The sequence below is a fragment of the Corapipo altera genome, unplaced genomic scaffold (assembly GCF_003945725.1).
Source record: "Corapipo altera isolate COAL_440 unplaced genomic scaffold, ASM394572v1 1, whole genome shotgun sequence".
In the NCBI taxonomy this organism is placed as follows: domain Eukaryota; kingdom Metazoa; phylum Chordata; class Aves; order Passeriformes; family Pipridae; genus Corapipo; species Corapipo altera.
Genome location: NW_020884873.1, coordinates 40,910,509 through 40,929,801, shown reverse-complemented (window position 1 = coordinate 40,929,801; position 19,293 = coordinate 40,910,509). Strand labels below are relative to the sequence as shown.

General features: G+C 40.8%; 1 protein-coding gene across 2 annotated transcripts; it reads right to left on the bottom strand.

The window, feature by feature from the left end:
- Positions 1-102: 102 nt before the first annotated feature.
- IFRD1 (interferon related developmental regulator 1) lies at positions 103-12,211 on the bottom strand. Of its 2 annotated transcripts, none has more exons than XM_027658351.1 (12): positions 11,848-12,211; positions 10,096-10,200; positions 9,109-9,190; positions 8,558-8,682; positions 8,104-8,261; positions 6,664-6,714; positions 6,392-6,570; positions 6,181-6,289; positions 3,971-4,105; positions 2,606-2,734; positions 1,551-1,646; positions 103-782 (listed from the first exon to the last, which is right to left on the bottom strand). In XM_027658351.1, the coding sequence occupies exons 1-12, from the start codon at positions 11,891-11,893 to the stop codon at positions 693-695; spliced, it is 1,305 nt and encodes a 434-aa protein (XP_027514152.1). In that variant the 5' UTR covers positions 11,894-12,211; the 3' UTR covers positions 103-692. The 2 variants fall into 2 exon arrangements, with proteins under 2 accessions (XP_027514152.1, XP_027514160.1); XM_027658359.1 differs by lacking the exon at positions 11,848-12,211 and adding an exon at positions 11,390-11,522.
- Positions 12,212-19,293: the final 7,082 nt, after the last annotated feature.

Below are 19,293 nucleotides of genomic sequence, written 5' to 3'. Positions count from 1 at the left end.
TGTCTGAATGGGCAAAAAACCAAACCCATCTGTTTCAGTCTTTAGATTTTGCTGTTGTTGCAGCTTTTCAATCATGAAATAATCACTTTTACACAGAGCGCAACCAGTGAGAAACATCTTTATTGCAAAAATTAAATATCCAATTTCAGAACACAAAAATCTTGCTTTTGTTTTAAATTGAGGCAAGTATTTGTCATTCACTACTTGACTGTCAGTAGAGGTTATTAAACTTCATAGTTCCTGTCAGGATAAAGTCATAGAAACATAAAAATTTCTTTGTCCACCTGCCACCGAAGAGTTAAAAAGTTACTCAATTTCACACAAATATGGTTATCTTTTCATATTAGCACCTTCTTACCAAAACACTTGATCCATAAAGTAATTTACTTTTATATGAAGAATCCAATCTGACTACAGTTATCCACCCCATTTAACATTTCAGTTAAAATATATTCAACCTTTGGAGCAACTGGTGGCTAATGCAAATGTTATAATGTATCCCTGCTCCAAATGTTACATCAATATATATACAGTGTATATGCAACTAAGCAACAACATGCATTATTATATTTACAGACTTTACATAACATCGTTGTGCACAAGTGCAAACTATGACTACAGAAGTTAAAAATTCATTTAAATGTTACAAATTTATTTTACTTATGAAAATTGAACCCCATTGAAAATGAGATCTAGAAAAATTCCCCCACATCTGCTCTTTTATCACGACATTTACTTCTAGCCTTTGTCCGAGCCTTGAATGCTGCAGAGTTGTACAAGTGCTACAAAATAAAAAAAGAAAAATTTATTACAGATGTTCATAAGGCTTATGCTCTTCAGAGATTTTTCATGTTACAAAACAGATGGAAATATCTTTTTATTAATTTTTGAAGTAAATTGGTAGACTTTCAGAAATTTATAGCATACTACCCTTGCACCAAAGGCTGATTAATTTTCATACATATATATACATTTAAAAGAAACTTGGTTTGTATAAGAAAGGCTGAGCTACAAGGAATTCTGGAAGCCTGCCAGTTTTGAACATCATACAGACACAATGTAGGTTAAATTCACCCCCAGATTAAACCTGGTAGCACCATTGCTCAAATTATATGAGTACATTATATGAGGATGAGTACATTCACAAGCAATAGACCAAAGTCATCCTCCTAGTGCCCATTTTACACTGCAGAGTTTGAGATACTGTCTTTTTATAAAGACTCTGTTTCCATGGTTTCCCGTGGGTCCCTCCCTGAAAACCTACAGCTGTCAAAAGAGACCAAGTTTCACATGTGTGGAGTGTGAATCTGGTACCAAACAGCAACCACGTGAACCTTCAGACCCTTGGGAGAAGCAGTAGCAGACACATGCCCAGTGGAAAAACCTAACTAAGAGCTCAGAGGCACATACAATCAAGGTTGGGTTTCATTCAGGACAATGAGGCATCGATAGAACTAAAGCAACAAGTTTAACGATAACAGCTTCTGAAGTGCAGAAGAAATGTATTAGTGTATGAAGCAAAGAAAATTCATTAAGGTGCAATAACCTACCCTTTCAAAACGGGATATCTTCATTGTTTTAAGAGTCGCAGCATCTAGCATTACTGGTGGACCAAGCTCAAACACATTCCGAAGAAAGTCATTTGACTAAACAAGAAACACAAACAATCAATTTCTCCTCTAATTATCAAGTCTCCAAAGTTGACTACTGTTAAATATGAAGTATTCCAGTAAGAAATAGTAGGATTCGTGTCAACTTGCTGTTATTTTTTGCAATTACGTCAAGAGCATTTCCTCTTTCAATCAGAATAAGGCTAAGAACAAAAACTGCCCCCTTGAGAAGACAGAGAGAACTCCCCCTGCCTCTATTGATTTTTTTTGTCCCAGCAAATGAGGCAACTTTTCTGTTCTACACAAGATCAGGCAGCTGAACACAGATCAATGTTTTTGCAACACAGCAGTTTTAAAATAAAAGTAGTATTTGAAAAAACTGAAAAAGCTGCTACATGCCTGCTACAAGTCACATAAAAATGCAATTGACACTGGACCAAGAACTTTAACCCCATGATTATCAGAGCAGTTTGGGAGCATATATTCCTAAGGTACATATGTAGCAGAAACAGGAACTGTAAACAGATGACTAGTAAACAAGCAGTTCCCAGAAGAGAGATAAGGACTTATCTCTTCTCTTCTGGAATGCTCTCATCATTGGGGTGCAAATTGTGTTCACTATTTTTGACTGAAACTTTGCCTTCCTTCTACAGGCTCAAAAGGGAAGGGTGGAGGCATGCAGCTTTATAGCAGCCAGATGACCACACCACTCTGCTGAAAGAAACCATAAGGATTCAGTGAAAACTCTGAAGCTATAAAGATATCCAGCTTAAATCTCTTACTTCTTGGAGAAGTCAACTGCTAACCCAGCTACAGCTCAGCCAGACAGTTCTGGCTCACTGCAGTTAATTCTTTAAATGCTATCTTTTAACACTTCAAATGTAAAGCTCATCATTTCACTGAGTTCTACTCAGGATTTTGTAGTTCAATCTGAATTACATCAAAGAAGCCAGATAGTAAAGAACAGTCTAAGCATGTGTCAAAGACCAGCTCACCTGCAAATGATATTGCATTCCCGACCCCAGGATCTCCTTGAATGTATCGTAAGTTTGTTTTTTAACCCAGCAGTCAATATACATGCGCTCAGGTCCAAACTTAACCATCTCTGTAGGAAAGTCACGCTCCTATCCAAAAATCAAAGGAAACAACATATATAATTTTAATTTAAACATTCTATTTTACTAGGAATTTTATAGATCTCAGTGAACTTTATTTTCATTGATAAATTGGGCACACTAAAACTTTCCACACAACATAATATGCATAGACTAAAGATTGTATTTGTTCATAAAAATGGAAGCACACCTGAAGTTAAATCTCATGTAAAACTTTAAGCTGATATTCTTCAAGTTAGAAAGCATTTTTTAAAAGAAAACCCCTTAACTTTCATCTTTAAAATTACTTTAAGAATATCCCCAGAAAAAACAGTTCTGAGTGCAGGAGTCACCCTTAAGTCAGTCTGTAAGCCTCATTTAGTCCCCACCTTACAAGTATGAGGAGCTACATTTGGGACAACGGCATGTAACAAGTCCTAACAGACGACTCAGATTCCTCTACAGGTAGAATCTTAAATGTGACTTCAAATCCTGCCAAGCATTCTCCTTTGATTTCAAGTTGTCTCACTATTCTAAATATCAACTAATATTTACTTGGTCTTACCCATACAGAAATGAAATAATTATCTGACAAGCAAAAATAAAAATCAAGTTCTGGAGGTGTAAGATAACAAGGTAACTAACCATGATAGCAAGTTTTAGAGCTGTCTTAGAGGTTTACTCAGTTATGTCCCTAAACAAGTATTTTTAGCATCCTGCTTTGTGTATTATTTTCATAATCTGGATATGCAAACACAGGAGATTACGGTACTACTCTTAGGACAACAACTCCCCCTCCCATTCACGAACACTTCTATGGCCCCTGACAGGTATCACTTGTGATATACCTTACTAAGTTACTTTTTGTCTATTACACACAACAGTCAGTAAGATTTTACAATACATCTTTTCACAGAATTCAGGACACTATTTGGATGTCATACAAAGTTTTCTATGAAAAAAATTCTGCTCATGGTGTAAAATAAAAGAGAATTTAGTATTTACAGTACAATGTTTAGCCTTCTTTGAAGAAAAAAAGACCTTCTCTATATGGAAGTCAAGGCTGGAGCAAAACAAAATTACTTTTTGTTCTAATATTCCTAAAAAAAAAAAAAGCAGTTCTATTTCACACAAGTGATCAGAATTTGAAATCTCATTTCAAATTTTTCCTCTTGTTTTCTGAAATAGTAATACTGTTTAATAATAAAACTATTTTCCCTAAATTGTATACTACATACTGGATTGTAACTGAAACAAAACAATCACCTCAACAGCCCGTAGAACGTCTCTGAAGACAGATCGCTGCTTTCTTTTATCCACTTTGGCCCGGTGCTTGTTTCCATCAGTAGCCAGAGCTCTTAGTTTCTCTGTTAGAAGGTCCATATCTTCATAAAAGAAATCCTAGTTTAAAAAAAAAAAAAGGTTTTTTTGGTTGGTTGGTTTTGATTTTATTTTGGTTTGGTTTTGGTTTTTTGTTTTTGTGGGGTTTTTTTTGTTTGGTTGGTTTAAATTTTTTTTTTATTTTATTTTCTAGCTTAAACCTCTTCCTCTGCAAATAAGAAAATGGATCTCCAAATTTTGGGCATGTAGATCTCTACAGCCTCTTACTTTGTTATTTCAAGGGCCAGAAATGGCACTCTTGTAGTTCCATTTGCAGTGTTTAAGCCAGTAAGAACAAAGTCACAGCACCCAGTTTACCAAGAAGGGCACTAACAAAGTCAATGTTGGTAGTCAGAGCCATGTGAAAGTGTACAGCTCCTTCAGTGTGTGTATAGACCTGTAAATCTGTTCTGCTCCATAATTCCAAGGCACTCAAACTGAACCTGGCTGCCACTCCTGACAAGCTGAGGGCACTTGAATATTATTAGCACACAATTCATGCTGCTGGAGACAGATTGTGAAATACCATTAGACTGACGGTAAGGAGTATTTAGCTGTAAGTCCTGTATGGAATGGGAAATCAGAAGTAGATTTTTTTTAGAAAATGCTTAACAAAACATTTGAAGCAAACGGTAATAAATTAGTGTTATTCATTATATTTAATATTCAATATGTGGTTTACACATATAAAAAAATATTTTTTTCCCCATTTACTAATTTAGCAGTAGTTCACATAGATTAACAAGAACGTATGTAAACTTATCTAAAAACAAGTTTTTGCTTTTTTTTTTAAATCTGAGCGTTTTGTCATGTCAAATAAATAGGGCAAGTCCACTGTATGCTTTTTGAAAGGAACTGGTCAAAGGCAAAACACAGTAAGCATTTTTAACCTGCGCTGACTGTTAAGGATCCAATGAGAAAAATTTGTAATGATTAAAGGGGCATTTCCTCAATGGAACAGAAGTAGTTTGTAGTGAATAGGCTCATTTGTTAGTGCATTTGAAGATTCTAGTTACTTGCAGTCAGCTTGGCCAAATAGAGGATCAAGTTGCAATCTCCATTTAGTTTTCTTTCAGAGTTGACTTCCATAGCCAAGAGACTCAAATCCCCACTGTCTGCAATTACACAGAAGTCTCAGCGTATTGTTTTGGATTATGCAGTGCTAGGTTTGCCATGATTCCTGACTCAATTGGAGTTATCTTTTCACTTTAGACAGTGTTCTGGCAAAGCACAGCAGCCTTGATCGAGTTAGGAGCCACTAGGCAGCTCTCCCAAGCTATGCCATGACTAAGTGGAAGGAGGCTGTTTCCTTCAGAGCTGTCACGAAAACAGTTTGGAAATTAATGAGGCATATGGAAGAATGTAAAGGCAAGTTTAGCTGTGTATGAGGAAATATCAAGCAGCTTTCATCTAATCCAACTCAAAAGCAAACCCCAAGAAATCTCAGATGTATTAATATTGGTATCCGTGCAAAATTTGCGCAAATCTTTTTAAAGTCTCCCCTCTTAAAATGACTGCCTAGTCTTTAATTGACTAAAATAGTCACAAATGCTGTGAAACCATCCTGAAATACAAGTTATTCTTCTCAAGTTACCTAAATAAGGATACTGAAAAAACAATACTTAAGTCAACACATCTTCCACCTAATGACAGAATTTTAGCTGTGAGAACAGAATTGTGCAGGTTGTGAATTACTTGAATGTGTCTGCACAAGCATCTGATGAGTGTTCCCACTACAGTACACAATACTGGTTTATTCTGAAATCTCTCCTGGGATTTCTTTTCTTAATGTTTTAAAAGCTCGTGTTGAATTTAGATTTTAAATCTTGCACTCCACGTTTCTAGTTGCTATTCAGTACTATTTGATGTGTTTTGTTTCACTGGTCCTGTTTTGCAACACAGAAGTTAGTGTAAAAATGATAGCTAATTTGCTGTGAATCAGTGCTATAACCCACTTAGATTGGGGTAGACTCACTTAAAAAGAACAAACCAGATTTGCCACTTGTGGAGATCCAGGGTGCTATGCAACACAGGTTAAATATTATGTCTCGTCATCATCCCAGTGCAAGAAAATTTAGCTGCTGACATCTACTTACAGCATCTGTTTCACGTGCCAGTTCAAACAGAAGGGCTAATGTTTCTCCAGCAGCTATTCTCATGTTGAGATCATCACAAGACAGCAGACTTGGAAGTTTATGCAAGTGCCTAAGGAGTAAGTCATATTCCATTAAGGTGTAAGTTTTGTTAACACTGTTTCATTGCATATAAACAGTATTACAAATTCTGTTTTCCAAGAAAGATACTCACATTTCAATTTTCTTCTTCACTTCATTCATTGGACAGATAGTCAACAACAGTGTCCATGCTAAGAGAGCACTGATGTGAAGCACAGTATTATGGGTACTTGATACACCATTAGTATCTCTATCTCGCTGATAGGCCTTTGTGAAGATGTTTTCTAGGCATTCCATAGTAGAGTACAGTTCCTAAACGAGGGAAAAATATAATGGAAGTGGCTTAAGATTCACACATTTTCATCTTGTCAATTTATTAAATTAAAAAAGTGTATTTATCCTCACCGTTATGTCATCGGTGACAATGAAACAGCAAATCCCTAAGCAGGTTGCACACTAGACACAAAAGAAAAAAGTGTCAGCATTTGACATAAGTGTTACAATGGACAAAACCTTCAAACTTGGACCTTTGAAATTTAACATCTGGAATAATGGAAACTTGAGATTAAGACTTTAGCAGAGTATAAAAATCTGCAACTGTTTAACTCAGTTGCTTTGTAATACTTATCTCCCAATTCCCATCTACACTCAGGATGATTTTATAGCTGTTACTCTAATAAGCTTTCACTTTTCATGTATTATTATTTAATATAGCTTCCAAAGCCCTTGAAACAGCTATACCTAGCACTGCTTTCACCAAATTATTTTAAATTTCACTAAGATTCATTACTAGAAAGTATGATGACAAACAGTAATGGACATATGATATTTATTCACAGCTGTGGGAAATATTTTCCCTTCCTGACAACTATTACAATCAAATGGCATGAAAACTCTGAACTGCAAGAGCCTTTCCTTGAACTTTGCAACTTCTACTGCAAGGTCCTACCCATCTCTTCCCTATCCTCAATATTCTACTCCAATTCCTCTTGCAAAGAGTATGGAAAAAAATGTTTGAAGGTCATGTTTACACTAACCACACAGGACTCAAAATGACATTTAAACAGGACAAGCTTTAATAGCTTTTGTTTGTTTGCAGAAATAATTGCTGTTGAACCAGTTCTACCTCCTCTTGCAGCTGACAGGATCTATTGAAACATAACTTGAGTACAATAGAGTAGCCACCCATTTAATGATAAAGGCAAGTTGGAGAACACTAGTTAAATCTCTGAAGTTTTTTAAAAACTCAACTCTTGGCAAGAGCTTTAGACTGTCTTCACTAAACATTTCAAGCCTACCACTGATGTATAGATCACTGGGCAAAAAACTCAAAATACTTTTGGTAGTACAGTATAAAAGTACAAGTGTATTATTATGTATGTCGTCCCAGCTGTGCTATATGTGATTTTATCAAAAATAAATATAATTGCTTAAGTAATATTCCTGGGCTGTTAAAGAATAAAATTAAACTTTAAGAATAAAACAAAAATAATACAGGAAGGATACATTAATCAGTGGGTAAACTTTAATTTTTTTTTTCCTATAAGACCTCAACATCAGCCGTCAGATCTGCAGAAAGGAGACTACAATACAGTGAGTTCAGACACTTGTCAAAGTACTACACTGAACAGCTTTTCAAGAAGGTAACCAAGTTGAAGAAGAGAATCATGTTCAATCTTTAGGTGGGACTTTCTAAGTCAGAAAACTGCTATATATCATTCAGAGCATATGTCAACACTATGAGTACACACTAGTGTGGTAACCTTTAGTTCTGGATTACACAATAGCGAGCTGGTCAAAAGCAGCCCTCTGTCCCTGCCTGGCAAATAAACATTTCATACTTACAGCCTGTCTGGCTTGGATACTGGCTGTTCCGTCACAGACAATCTTCTTCAGAACTGGACCAAGAGTCTTAAAAATCTCCTCACTTTCAATTCCTGACCCCATCTGCACACACAGAAGACAGGCCAGTCCGGCAGCTGCACACTGTTCGTCACTCTTACCTGGAGATTAACACACTATAATGAGCAATCACCTTGTGCGTTGCTTTCTTCCTTTAACATTTAAAGATACTAGCATGAAAGCTTGCAAGTGGAAATTCAGAAACTAACAGTTACAAGATAATTTCAGTTCATTTTCTAGGACAGTTACAATATGACACCTAAATTTCAAGAAGGAATGTTAACTAAATTATTAAGCACTCTATAAAGTACTAGAGAAGCCTCACAGTCTAAATTCCTTTTAAGCAATGTGCTATTTCATAAGGATTATTGCTTTCTATAGCAAGCATGTTCATTACCTTTCTTTATGCAGCGCTCAATGCTATCAGTTAGAGTCATTCTCCTTTCCATGATAAATTCATAGAGTATTTTAGAAGAAAAAGCACTTTTCAGACTTTCAAGGGCTGCTTGTCTTGTCTTGGCACTGTTAGAAGAGAAAAGGAAGACTTCCTGAAATCAGCACACATCAGTTAAAACCTTGCCTTTGTTTTATGGTAGTTTATATTTGTCTGCACCCAACAGTAGAGAAACCCACACAAGTACAATGACGTAGGAAATGCTACAAGTTGCCTCCTTACTCAAGGACAGCAAAATTTAGTTTGGAGACAGAGTTCACAGTAGCACACCAGGCTAGAAATAAAGTCACTCTACTTCAAGCTATTAGGAAAGTCTAACTCATCCAAAAAATCCATGGAGGGAAAAAGGTCTTTTCAGATCCAGAAGTCCTCACCAGCATGAAATAATCCTAACCTCAGTAAGCATGTAAAAACATTTGATGTGTATTTCCCTTGTTAAATCAGAGGAAGCCAGCAAACAATGTATGAAAGCGTTTCTTCAAAGCAGACTATACCTCTTGTCCAATGTAAGATCAATAAATCCCTTCAATTTATATTCTAAGTCCTCTTGAGTGGCTTCTTCATCAACTTCAGGCCCTAATCCAGAAGAAATAATTTCATTAGCAGGCACAGTAGTTCCAACACAATGTTTTTAACACTGAGAAACCAGTTTAACACAAACAGCTACATAATTGTTCAGTATTATGGAAGCTCAATGGTATTAATCCTACTACATCAAACCGCCACCCAAAGTACTTTTATAAAGCCTGCCCTGTTGATACATCTGTGCTGTTTCTCTATCTGCTCCTTACATGTGCCAAGAATGTATGGCAGAACGAGCCAGATCTTACAAAAATTTGCTTCAGCTCATGACCATCAGCCAATCCTGTCAGCAACATGTTTTCATCCAGTCCACTACACCTACCCCCAGAGTACAGTGGCGTGCTCACTGCTGATGCAGTGAGTATTGTCAGAGCAGCCTGTCCTATATGGCATCGCTTTAGAAGCCTCTGTGACATGAGCTCAGTTAAGAGTGGCAAGTATTCCCAGGGAAGGCTCCCTGCCTTATCTCCCTGTATCAGGCTTTCAGGTCTCCTCCTCCCAAGAAAAGGACATTAGAGCAGTCCCGGTTGCAGAGACAGTAAAAGAGACAATGCACAAATCTAGTTTACAACAGGCAAACGTGACTCTTCCCATCCTAAACTCTTCTGCAGTTCTTACTGCCTCAACTTTTATGAAAATCAATGTCTTATAATGCACCTTAAAATTCTTATTGTCTCTATGTCAGAACTGTATAATACTAATAGAAAGGAGCCTCAGTTTCCAGAGGCTCACGAAACCTGGAGTATATTTTTACAAAACAAAAAAAATCTAGATTAACAATCACACAGTGTTAATGGAATGTCACTATTTTGCTACTGCTATTTACAGTCTAGTATTTAAACTACTAAGTCAACTCAGGTTTTATATTTTTACAAAGATGGATAAATGAAAGAATTTACCATCCTCAGTGAAGCTAGCAGGATCACTGAAGCCACTGCAGTGACTCATAGTTTCAATTGAAGCATCTTCATCACTAAAAGGCTGCACATTTCTGGGCTGACCACCTTAAGGAAAGATGAATACAATAGTTTGGTCATTTTTCATATGGAAAAGAAAGATCTGAACACCAAATGTAGAACTGAACTCTCCCAGCAGATTCACTCTCCCTGACCCAACCATAGAAACAACACTTCTGTCCTCTGCTGATTCCCTTACTCTCACCTATTCTGAAGGCTAAGCTGGCCATGTTCTGGAAGACCAGTTGTGAATGGTGGGGAAGGACCCACTTAGTACTGAAACAATTCCTATTCTAGATCCCACTAGGTCCAATTCCCACTCTAGATTTAGCATCTTTCTACAATCAACTCCAAGTTAATGCAATTTACTGTGACAGTGCTTTAAAAATAGGTCTATATTAATTCAACTGTCAGGACAAGCTACCTAAAAAACTGCCATACAATCTTCAGTTTTTAATTTTGAGGAACTTCAAGACAGTAGAAGCTAAACATTCAGGCAATCATACATTACCAGGTTAAATGCAGGATTTATGGGACTAATTTTAGTATATGCAGCATCAGCAACGTGCAACTTTTTTAATACTGAATTACAAATACAAGCCAGAACATTAAATGCTTCAACAAGGGATAAAAGTTTACCCTTTTGGGACCAAGAAGGCCTTGGTGTGGTATCTTCAAACTTTTTGAAGAAAGTAGTATTATTTTTACCAGTAGTCATCCCTACAACTTTTTATATCTGTTATTTCTCCAACAGCTACCAAAAGTCTTTTACTCTGAACTCCATTCTTCCAGCTATTTTTTTGTGGCACAACTGATTCTAAATTATTTAAGAAGGTAGCATCACAGAGTTTGCTTCAGGACTACCAAGACCCCCAAAAAACTATTTTTACACTTTTTGGTTGGATCAGTGTCCAAGCACTTTCAAATTAAATCACACATCAAACGATTTGCTGCTTTTAGCCATATCCACCTGTATCACTGACCATAAACCAAGAGAAAAACACCAGCCAATGCATGAACAAAGAAATTCGGAAGCTCACAGCTCCAGCACAGCCACCTTCTTGTTTGATATCTACTGACATTAAACAGAGAAGTTCAATGGGAGAAGTGGCAAGAATGACAGCAAGCCCATCACAGACTAAAATAAAAGGAACTGCAGAAACACCCTGTGAATTGCACTGGATACTAGAGATTGATGCTGCTCACGGTTATGGCAGCCCAGAGTAAAATTTCTCACCACCCCACAAAACCTCCATTCTGCCCCGGCAGCAGCACCTCCGCCACGCACATTCCCAGTCTGCAAGAATACTGTTTATTTTACAGTATCCTATTTTAGGCTTAGAACAAGGGGGGATTTTTGGAGATACAGTAGCGTTTCGGGGCACAACGGCACCGTCTCCCCGCGCTGCGCCGCGGGCCCTGAGGCCGCTGCTCGGGGCGCTCTCGCCGCCGCCGGCGCCAGGGCGGCCGCGCCCGCCGTCCCCCCGGCGCATGCGCACGGTGGCGTGAGGTGCGGTGTCGGGGCCGGCTCCTGTCACCCGCCTGGCCCGGCCGCAGCTCCGAGGCGGCCCCCGCCCGTCCTGCTGCTCACCCACCGCCCGCAGCCAGCCGGGACGCCACCAGACAGGGCGGAACCCTGAAGCCACGGGAAACGCCGGCTGGACCCCGCGCCCCTGCCTGCCCGGCCACGCTCACCGGCTCCGCGCTGGTGGTTGCTCCCTCGCTTCTTAGGCTTGGGCATGGTCGCAGCGGCGCTCGGCTCGGCTTGGCTCCCGCGGCCCCTCTCCGGGTCTCGGACTCTCTGCTCCCCCCCGCCCGGGAATGAGCGATAATCAGCCGATGGAAGAGCAGGAGCGCTTTTTACTCCAACGCCTCTGCGAGGCCGACTTCACGATCCGGGGCAGCGGGGGTGATTGGCGAGAGCAGGCGGAGGGAGAACCGGCGGCGAAGGCAGAAATCCCCGTGGAGGCCCGTGAGCGGAGTCGATACATCTTTCTCCTCTCAGACACCCGGGGCTAAAGGCGCGGAGGAGGCGCCGGAGCCACTTTTATAGCGCCGCCGCCTGCGGGGGCGGTGCCGGGCGCCGCCGCAGCCAATGGCCGGGCTCTGCGACGGCGCGCGGGTGACTCAGCCGCGCGAGCTCGTGACGCGCGCGCGTTGATGCCCAATGGCGGGGCTGGGACGTCAGCGGCGCTTCGCGCGCCACGCCGCGGTGCACGCCGGGAGCGGCGGGCCGGGCGCAGCTCGCGCCGGGGGGGGCGCGGCGGGCGGGGACAGCGCGGAGCTGCCCCGGAGTCACCGCCTTACGCGTCCCGCACGGCGCCGTGAGGGCCGCTGGCAGCGGGAAGTGTGCTATGCAGGGCCGTGGCCGGCACTACTGTCCGTGTAGGGCTGACGGGGAATGCCGGAAGGGTTCACAGAATGCCGATTGGAAGATCATCCGGTCCAAACCTTCTGCCAAGGCAGGGTCACCTCGAGCAGGTTACACAGGAACGCGTCCAGATGGGGTTGGAATGTCCCCAGAGAGGGAGACTCCATGACCTCCCTGGGCAGCCTGTTCAGTGCTCTGCCACCTTCAGTGTAAAATTCTCATGTTGAGATGAAACTTAGAAGCTGTGTTTTGAAGCTGTGTTTTAGTTTATGGCCGTTGCTCCTCATGCTGTTGCTGGGCACCACTGAAAAGAGTCTGGTACCGTCCTCTTGGCACCCGCCTTTGAAATATTTGTGTGCATTAATGAGATCCCCTCTCAGTCTTCTCCAGGCTAAACAAGGCCTGGCTCCTGCAGTCTCCCTATTAAGAGAGATGCTCCAGACCCATATTCATCTTTGTGGCCTCTGCTGGACTTGCACCAGTAGCTCCTTCTCATACTGAGGAGCCCAGAACCACTGTGTAATTTTCACTTAAATACAGATATGCAGGATAGATGTCTTACTTCTTCACAACAGATTTTCTCCCACATACAGAAATGGGTTTCGTCACATAGCTTCCAATTTAGAGACTTGTATTTTATATGATTTTTAATCCAAAATTGATTTTTTTATTGTTTTCTGCTAAACTTCAAATAAATAAGTAATAGGATAATAAATAAATAAAATAGGATAGCATTCCTATCCACCAAAAGGAGGTTGTTTTCTAATGTTTCTGAGCTGTGAATGTTAGTGAATGCTCACTGGTGGGCTGTATCAGAACTGCACTGTTTGAGGGACTGGAGGCATTTTTGCAAAATGTGCTGAAAAGTTACATAAGACACAATAGCAATTACACTGTTTGAATTCCTTTGTGTACAAAATGTATTTACACTGACTTCCAGAAAGGTAAACTTCCATAACAATTCTCTATACATGTTACATGACAAACAAAGGATTTAGTGACCCATTTGTGCATGCTGGGTTAGGAAATGCTGGAAGTGTCTATTTCTAGAAAACGGCAGCTGGCTCTGCCTGAGCCTGATGTTTTGCATTGCTGTGCAGCGTGAGCCTCCTGGTGAGTGATTCCTGAGCGTTCTGGTGAACATTTCCTTGGGCATAGGAAGGTCAAATTTCTGAAAAGGTTTAGGCAGACCTCTTTAAGAAAAGCAGAGAGGAGGCAGAAGTCAGTATGTACTGCATGTGTGCAGGACAACATGTGAATGTCTCGGAGGCACTACTTTTGATCCTTCAGGGTGAAATGTTAGAGCAAAGGAAGCTTTCCAGGTAAGCTGACAGAGGAGTTGCAATTAGATGCGGAAGGCATAACTGTACCCTTGGGTACACAAGATTTAATATTAGAACAAGGGAGCAGCACTGGACGTGCTACAACACCCAGCAGCAGCGAAGCAAACTTGTGTGGTGGGAGTGTTTGAGCTGCAAGGTGCCAATACCATTTGAGCAAGGCCAGTCGTGTCCTGATTTCCTGTGTGTTCACCTTCTTGATACACAGATGCATCTCAGGGTGCAGACTGACTGGCCTTGACTGAAGTTGCTGCCTTCCTGCTGGTGGCCCCATCTCACAACAGTGTTGGAATGGATTGGATTTAGTACTGAGATCCCTGCAGGTGTGACAATCTGAACAAGGTGCCGAGCTGTGCGTGTCCCTGGGGCAGCCCAGATGTCCTACAGTGGGCAGGCGCAACACCAGCAGTACCTCATGGTGGAGTTGGGAGAATAAAGTGTCATAGCCCTTTTATCTTTGAAGTCTCCCCAGCACAGATGGAGGTGATGCCCTGGAGAGGGAGAGAACAGAATATTGCAGCTGAGGTGGGAAAAGCAACTGCTAAAGTACAAAAAGCTGTTGCCAGATTTGGACAATTAAAATAAATTACAAAAGGTGACAAAAACAAAGAACTCGTGACTACTTTGGGTATGTGACCACTTTGCATTTTACTTGGGCTTCTGAAACACGCAGTCTCCAGGTTACTGAGATTCCCAGGTTGTCTGACCCTGTTCATTGAGGTCACATAAGAGGAGTTGTGTATCACTGCTTAGTTTTGCCATCTGTCTGTGACAAAACAGATCCTTTGTCTCAATTGCTGACTTCTTGCCCACTACCCTGATTTATCCTATTAGCAGGAGCACATGGCGCCAATAGGCTGGCTCAAGAGAGATTTCTAACAACAATCTTTGGCTAAAAGGAAAGTCACATGGTGTCAGCAATCTGTACACCTATTGTCTGGCTTGTGCGGCAGCTACTGGTGTCAGGGGTGTCACAGTCCCATGGGCAACAATGATGCCAGTGGTGGGTGAGAGGTGGCATCTTTTGGAGAAATGCATTTTATGAAGCAGCAAGACAAGCTGGGAGCGGAGGGTGACAATAAGGCAGGCATGGCAGTGGCTTCACTACCAAGCAGGAGCGGCACCCAAACAAGAATAGCAAAGCAAATCTGGTGGTGGCCACAAGTTTCAGCTGAGAGTACAGATCCAAGGGAATGTAGTGACAAGGAGGTCTGAGTTCGAGCTAGAAAGCCAAGTCAGTGATTCAGGGGCAGAATCAGGTTCAGTGACAGTAGCCAGGGCCAGCCAGCCACCAGTCTTGTCATCATCAGGCAAGCCTGCAGTGACAGGGAGGATCCAAGATCAGCACAGGTGGGTCAGGGTCTGGATCAGTGCATATGTGGCCAGACATAGTCATATCTATAGCAGCTCAGGCAAGGACCAAGGGAGAGTCCTTCCATGTAAGCACAGCTCCTGAGCAAAAGTGAGTGTCCCTTGCTTCTTGCAGCTCTTTCTCATGCAGCAATCTGATCCAAGGTCACTCAGCCACACCATGAAAGAAAAGGTCTAATTAAGAACTTCAGCCCAGCTGAGGGATGTGACTGAGTCAGTATGACTGACTCAGTTTATGTGTCTTAGTAAGTGTTTATGTGCCAGAGTTTATTTTAAAGACATGTAAACCATCATAATTTATGAACAATTGAAGGCATGGTCAGACATACTCTGTGTACACCATTAAACGCTGTAAAGAAGTCACAAGTGAGGGAAATCACATGGATCCTTAATTCGTATGTGTGTTTTCCTCCTCTTTTGACACAATGCTTCTCTTATCTTTGCAGACAAAATCCTTTGGATTTTCTTTTTCCTTTCTGCTGGTACTTAGGATACAACTATCTTTGGACCCAGAAGAGAATCCCAGACTTGTACTGGTTGCCCTGTATTGCACAGTCAACTTTCTCACAGTCTTAAAATGTCTCAGAGCCAAGGAAACAGTCCAGACCTGGAAAATGGGCCATGCTGAGACATTCCCTGGGTGAATACTGCAAAATACCTGTTTCTAGTGACTTATGAGGACTGACAGGCCTTCAGAGTATGAACTTGTTAGAAGTGCCACAATCCTCACTCTGGAACACTTAATGCTCCAAATGCTGTCATCACTGACATGTAGCCACACTGCCCAAAATAAATTGCCAATGATAAATTACAGCCACAGCCCCTCTCAAATCTGGGTGCAGTTGCTACAGTGGTATCCTTGCTTGGGGGCTTACTTGACTCTGCAGGAAAAAGCAGCTCACTCATTTCCTTCATATAGGTAGGGCACCCAGTCTTGTGTCCTGGGAGAAAGATTAAGACTCAGAAGGGAAAGCTGATGTCAGGTCTTTACTGAGAAGGTGCTCAGATGAATGCATGTACTTCCAGGTATACACACAAGATGTATCTGATCAGTTCTCACAGAACTCCTCTTATTTCTGAGATAGTGATTGCAAGGAATTTTTAATGGCAGCAGTAAGATACCAACTTCAAATAAAAAGACAGAGAGGGAAAGCCAAGAGCTGCAGCTTTTTTTCTGTCTGAATGCTGGAACACATACTGGAGGGCTAGGCAGTTATAATATTTCAGGGATATTCCATTGCAGCAAAATATATACAGCATCCAAGTTGGAGGTCCTTTCAGATTTCTTACACCATTTACCTCTCATCTTCTTATTTGTATTTTGGAAGCCTAACCAGCTGTGATCCAAGTGCATCCAAGAACCCCAAGTCCAGAATAAAATTAAATGTGATGGCAGGCTCACTACTGGAGTTCCTATTACTAGTTTCTGATGGAGGTTTTGGTCTTAGCTGAAGGAGTATCTTCAGATACTGAGGGAAGCTCATGATATCTATAGGTGGCTAAAGTCCAGAGCTGTAAGGTGATGCAAAACCAGCCCCTACTTTTTTCCCTAATTTCAGCAGCCCTGTGTGTATGGACACATAGAGGACATTTTGAAGGGAAAAGAAAGCAATCAGAAAAGAAGTTCAATTATTTATGGATTTAGCAAGCCTGCCTGCTGGTACAGAGGCATGACTTTGCAAATCAGGTAAGTGCTTAGTGGTCACTGGTAAGTCCTCTCACAGCGTTGGTGGTGTTTATGTTATATAAACAGTGCTAGAGGCATATATTGCACTCTGTGCATAAAGAGAAAGGTGGCTCATGCCCTTTCAAATTTACAATCCTTTTTAAATTAACAATTTGTGCAGTACATTATATGTGGACTTTATGAAACTCTGTGTATTTATGCAGCTGAGCACATCCTCAGTGGCCCACTACCCTGACTTTCCACAGCAGGGGGTTTCAGCTGCATTCATACTCCAGATATTTTGTCTGGTTTTATCTAGATTATACTGAGCCTTGCCTCTTTTTCCCGAGGCATATCCTTCACTCCATATTTATGATTTATTCATGCCAAGCTTTCTTGGATCTCAGTACATATCCCATTATTAATTTCATGTCTGAATTTGGCTGCCTGAGCTTCAACTGTCACTGCCAATAGCAACTGACCACAAATATTATCCCTAACAGCATTACAGAGCAACTGTGACCCCACAGAAAAAGAAAGATAAGACTTTGTGAATTGTAAAGCCCTTGCAAACATTTTGCAATAGCTAACAAGATTTTGTTACAATAAGGATTAACACATTCCCTTTAACAAAAAATATACATGACTATATTTGTCTCTAGTTTATTGTTTCTTGTGGGGCAAGCTTTAGCAAACAAATAACTTTGAATAATGAATGTAATTGTTATTATAAAACTGTGTTGTAAAATCATGTGTTTCATGACTTAAGGCCTTGTATGTTGTCAGTTTGTGACTTGCTTCACTTAGTCCTCTGCCTGTTTTGCAAAATTTAATGTTTCCTAATATCAACCACTGAGTTAATGCTAAGTATTACCCAGGAAAATTAGCAATTTTCTGCTATTCTGAAATGAAGTATTATATATATACATATATGTGTATACATATATATATATATGTATGTATATATGCATGTATATTTAGACATAGGTTCAAGTTGAAACCTAAAATTCATAATGACTTCCACCCTTCCAAATTAATTTCAAAGTATCACGTTTGCATAGTATTAGGGGACTGACACAGCCTTTCCCCAGCATGCAATACAATAAGCAGGAGTATACATCTTGTTCCTCTTAGTACGTGTTTCTATTGCATTATGTGCTGTTGACCCAACTGGTTAGCCAATACTCAGTGTCATTTGTAGAGGAGTCAGATATTTTTCTGTTTCTGCCCCATTATTTTTTGGCAACGTGTAATAGAGGCTCATTCCACTGAAAATTAGGAAGGATTAAATAGCAGGAGACAATACTCCAAGTGTAATTTCTACCAGTGCTCCTGCCGAACCCCCTCCATGTTCACATTCCTATATCCTCTTCTAGCTGTCTGCCAGGCACTTGGCTGTGCTCTTCCACCCCACTTGGCAATGCTGCAATCGAGAGTCTGTGTTTGTATTTGCTGGGACACTTTTAACTGTGTGCCCCAAGCACTTCATGTTTGTATGTGGGGCTGGTCCATGGGCAATGGTTTTCTGTTACTGCAACAACCATAAAGTAGAAAGACACTGACTTGGCCTAACTTCCCATCAGTTGTATACCCTACCACATGTGCCAGTGACAACTGGAAGCTTGTTGACAGCATTTCTGTTCCTTCTAAACCTTGCCATGCAATTACCCATCGCTTAGGAGATTTGGCCTCTCTTGCCTTGGGCAGCACGAGCACTTTACTCAGTTTGCTGGGATATACAACACAAGGGTAGATCAGATGCTCAGCTATAGTTATTCTTGGTTTCATTCTTGAGCAATCCTGCTCCCACGAAATAGAGTTTTCAGTCCTTCCCCTTGATGAAAATGTACAATGACAGGCCAGTGGCACCTTCCAATAGTTCTTTTTCAAAATACAGGTGATTTTACAAGATGTCCCTTTTGATGACAATATAAAGGATTAATCCTGTTAGTATTCAGTAACAAAAAATCCGAATAAAACAGTATAGCACCAAGGATCAGAAAGGACCTTTTTGTATCTGTCAGTCCAAATGTTTACTCTTTCAGATGTGTTTATTGCATAACCTCTTAAACTAACTCATTTAGCTTCAGTTTAATTCTAGCCAAGTTTCTTATTCCCTCATCTGCATCTGGAAAGCTGTTTCCAAAGATCAGCCTTCTGTTTATCAGAACAATTTATTTGTGCCCAGTATGTATCAGTTTGTCCTGCTGACAAACCTCACCTTCACCTCTTCTGTGGTGTTTACACTGCTAGGACCAGCTGGTTTCTTTCTGACCCTCTGTTTTTTGGGGCACCATGCAAATTCCCTAGAGCAATATGCTTCCTTTGTAGCTTAAAGTATTTAAATAAATCATCTAATTTAGAAGCCAAGTCAGAACTTAGGTAGGCTGAAT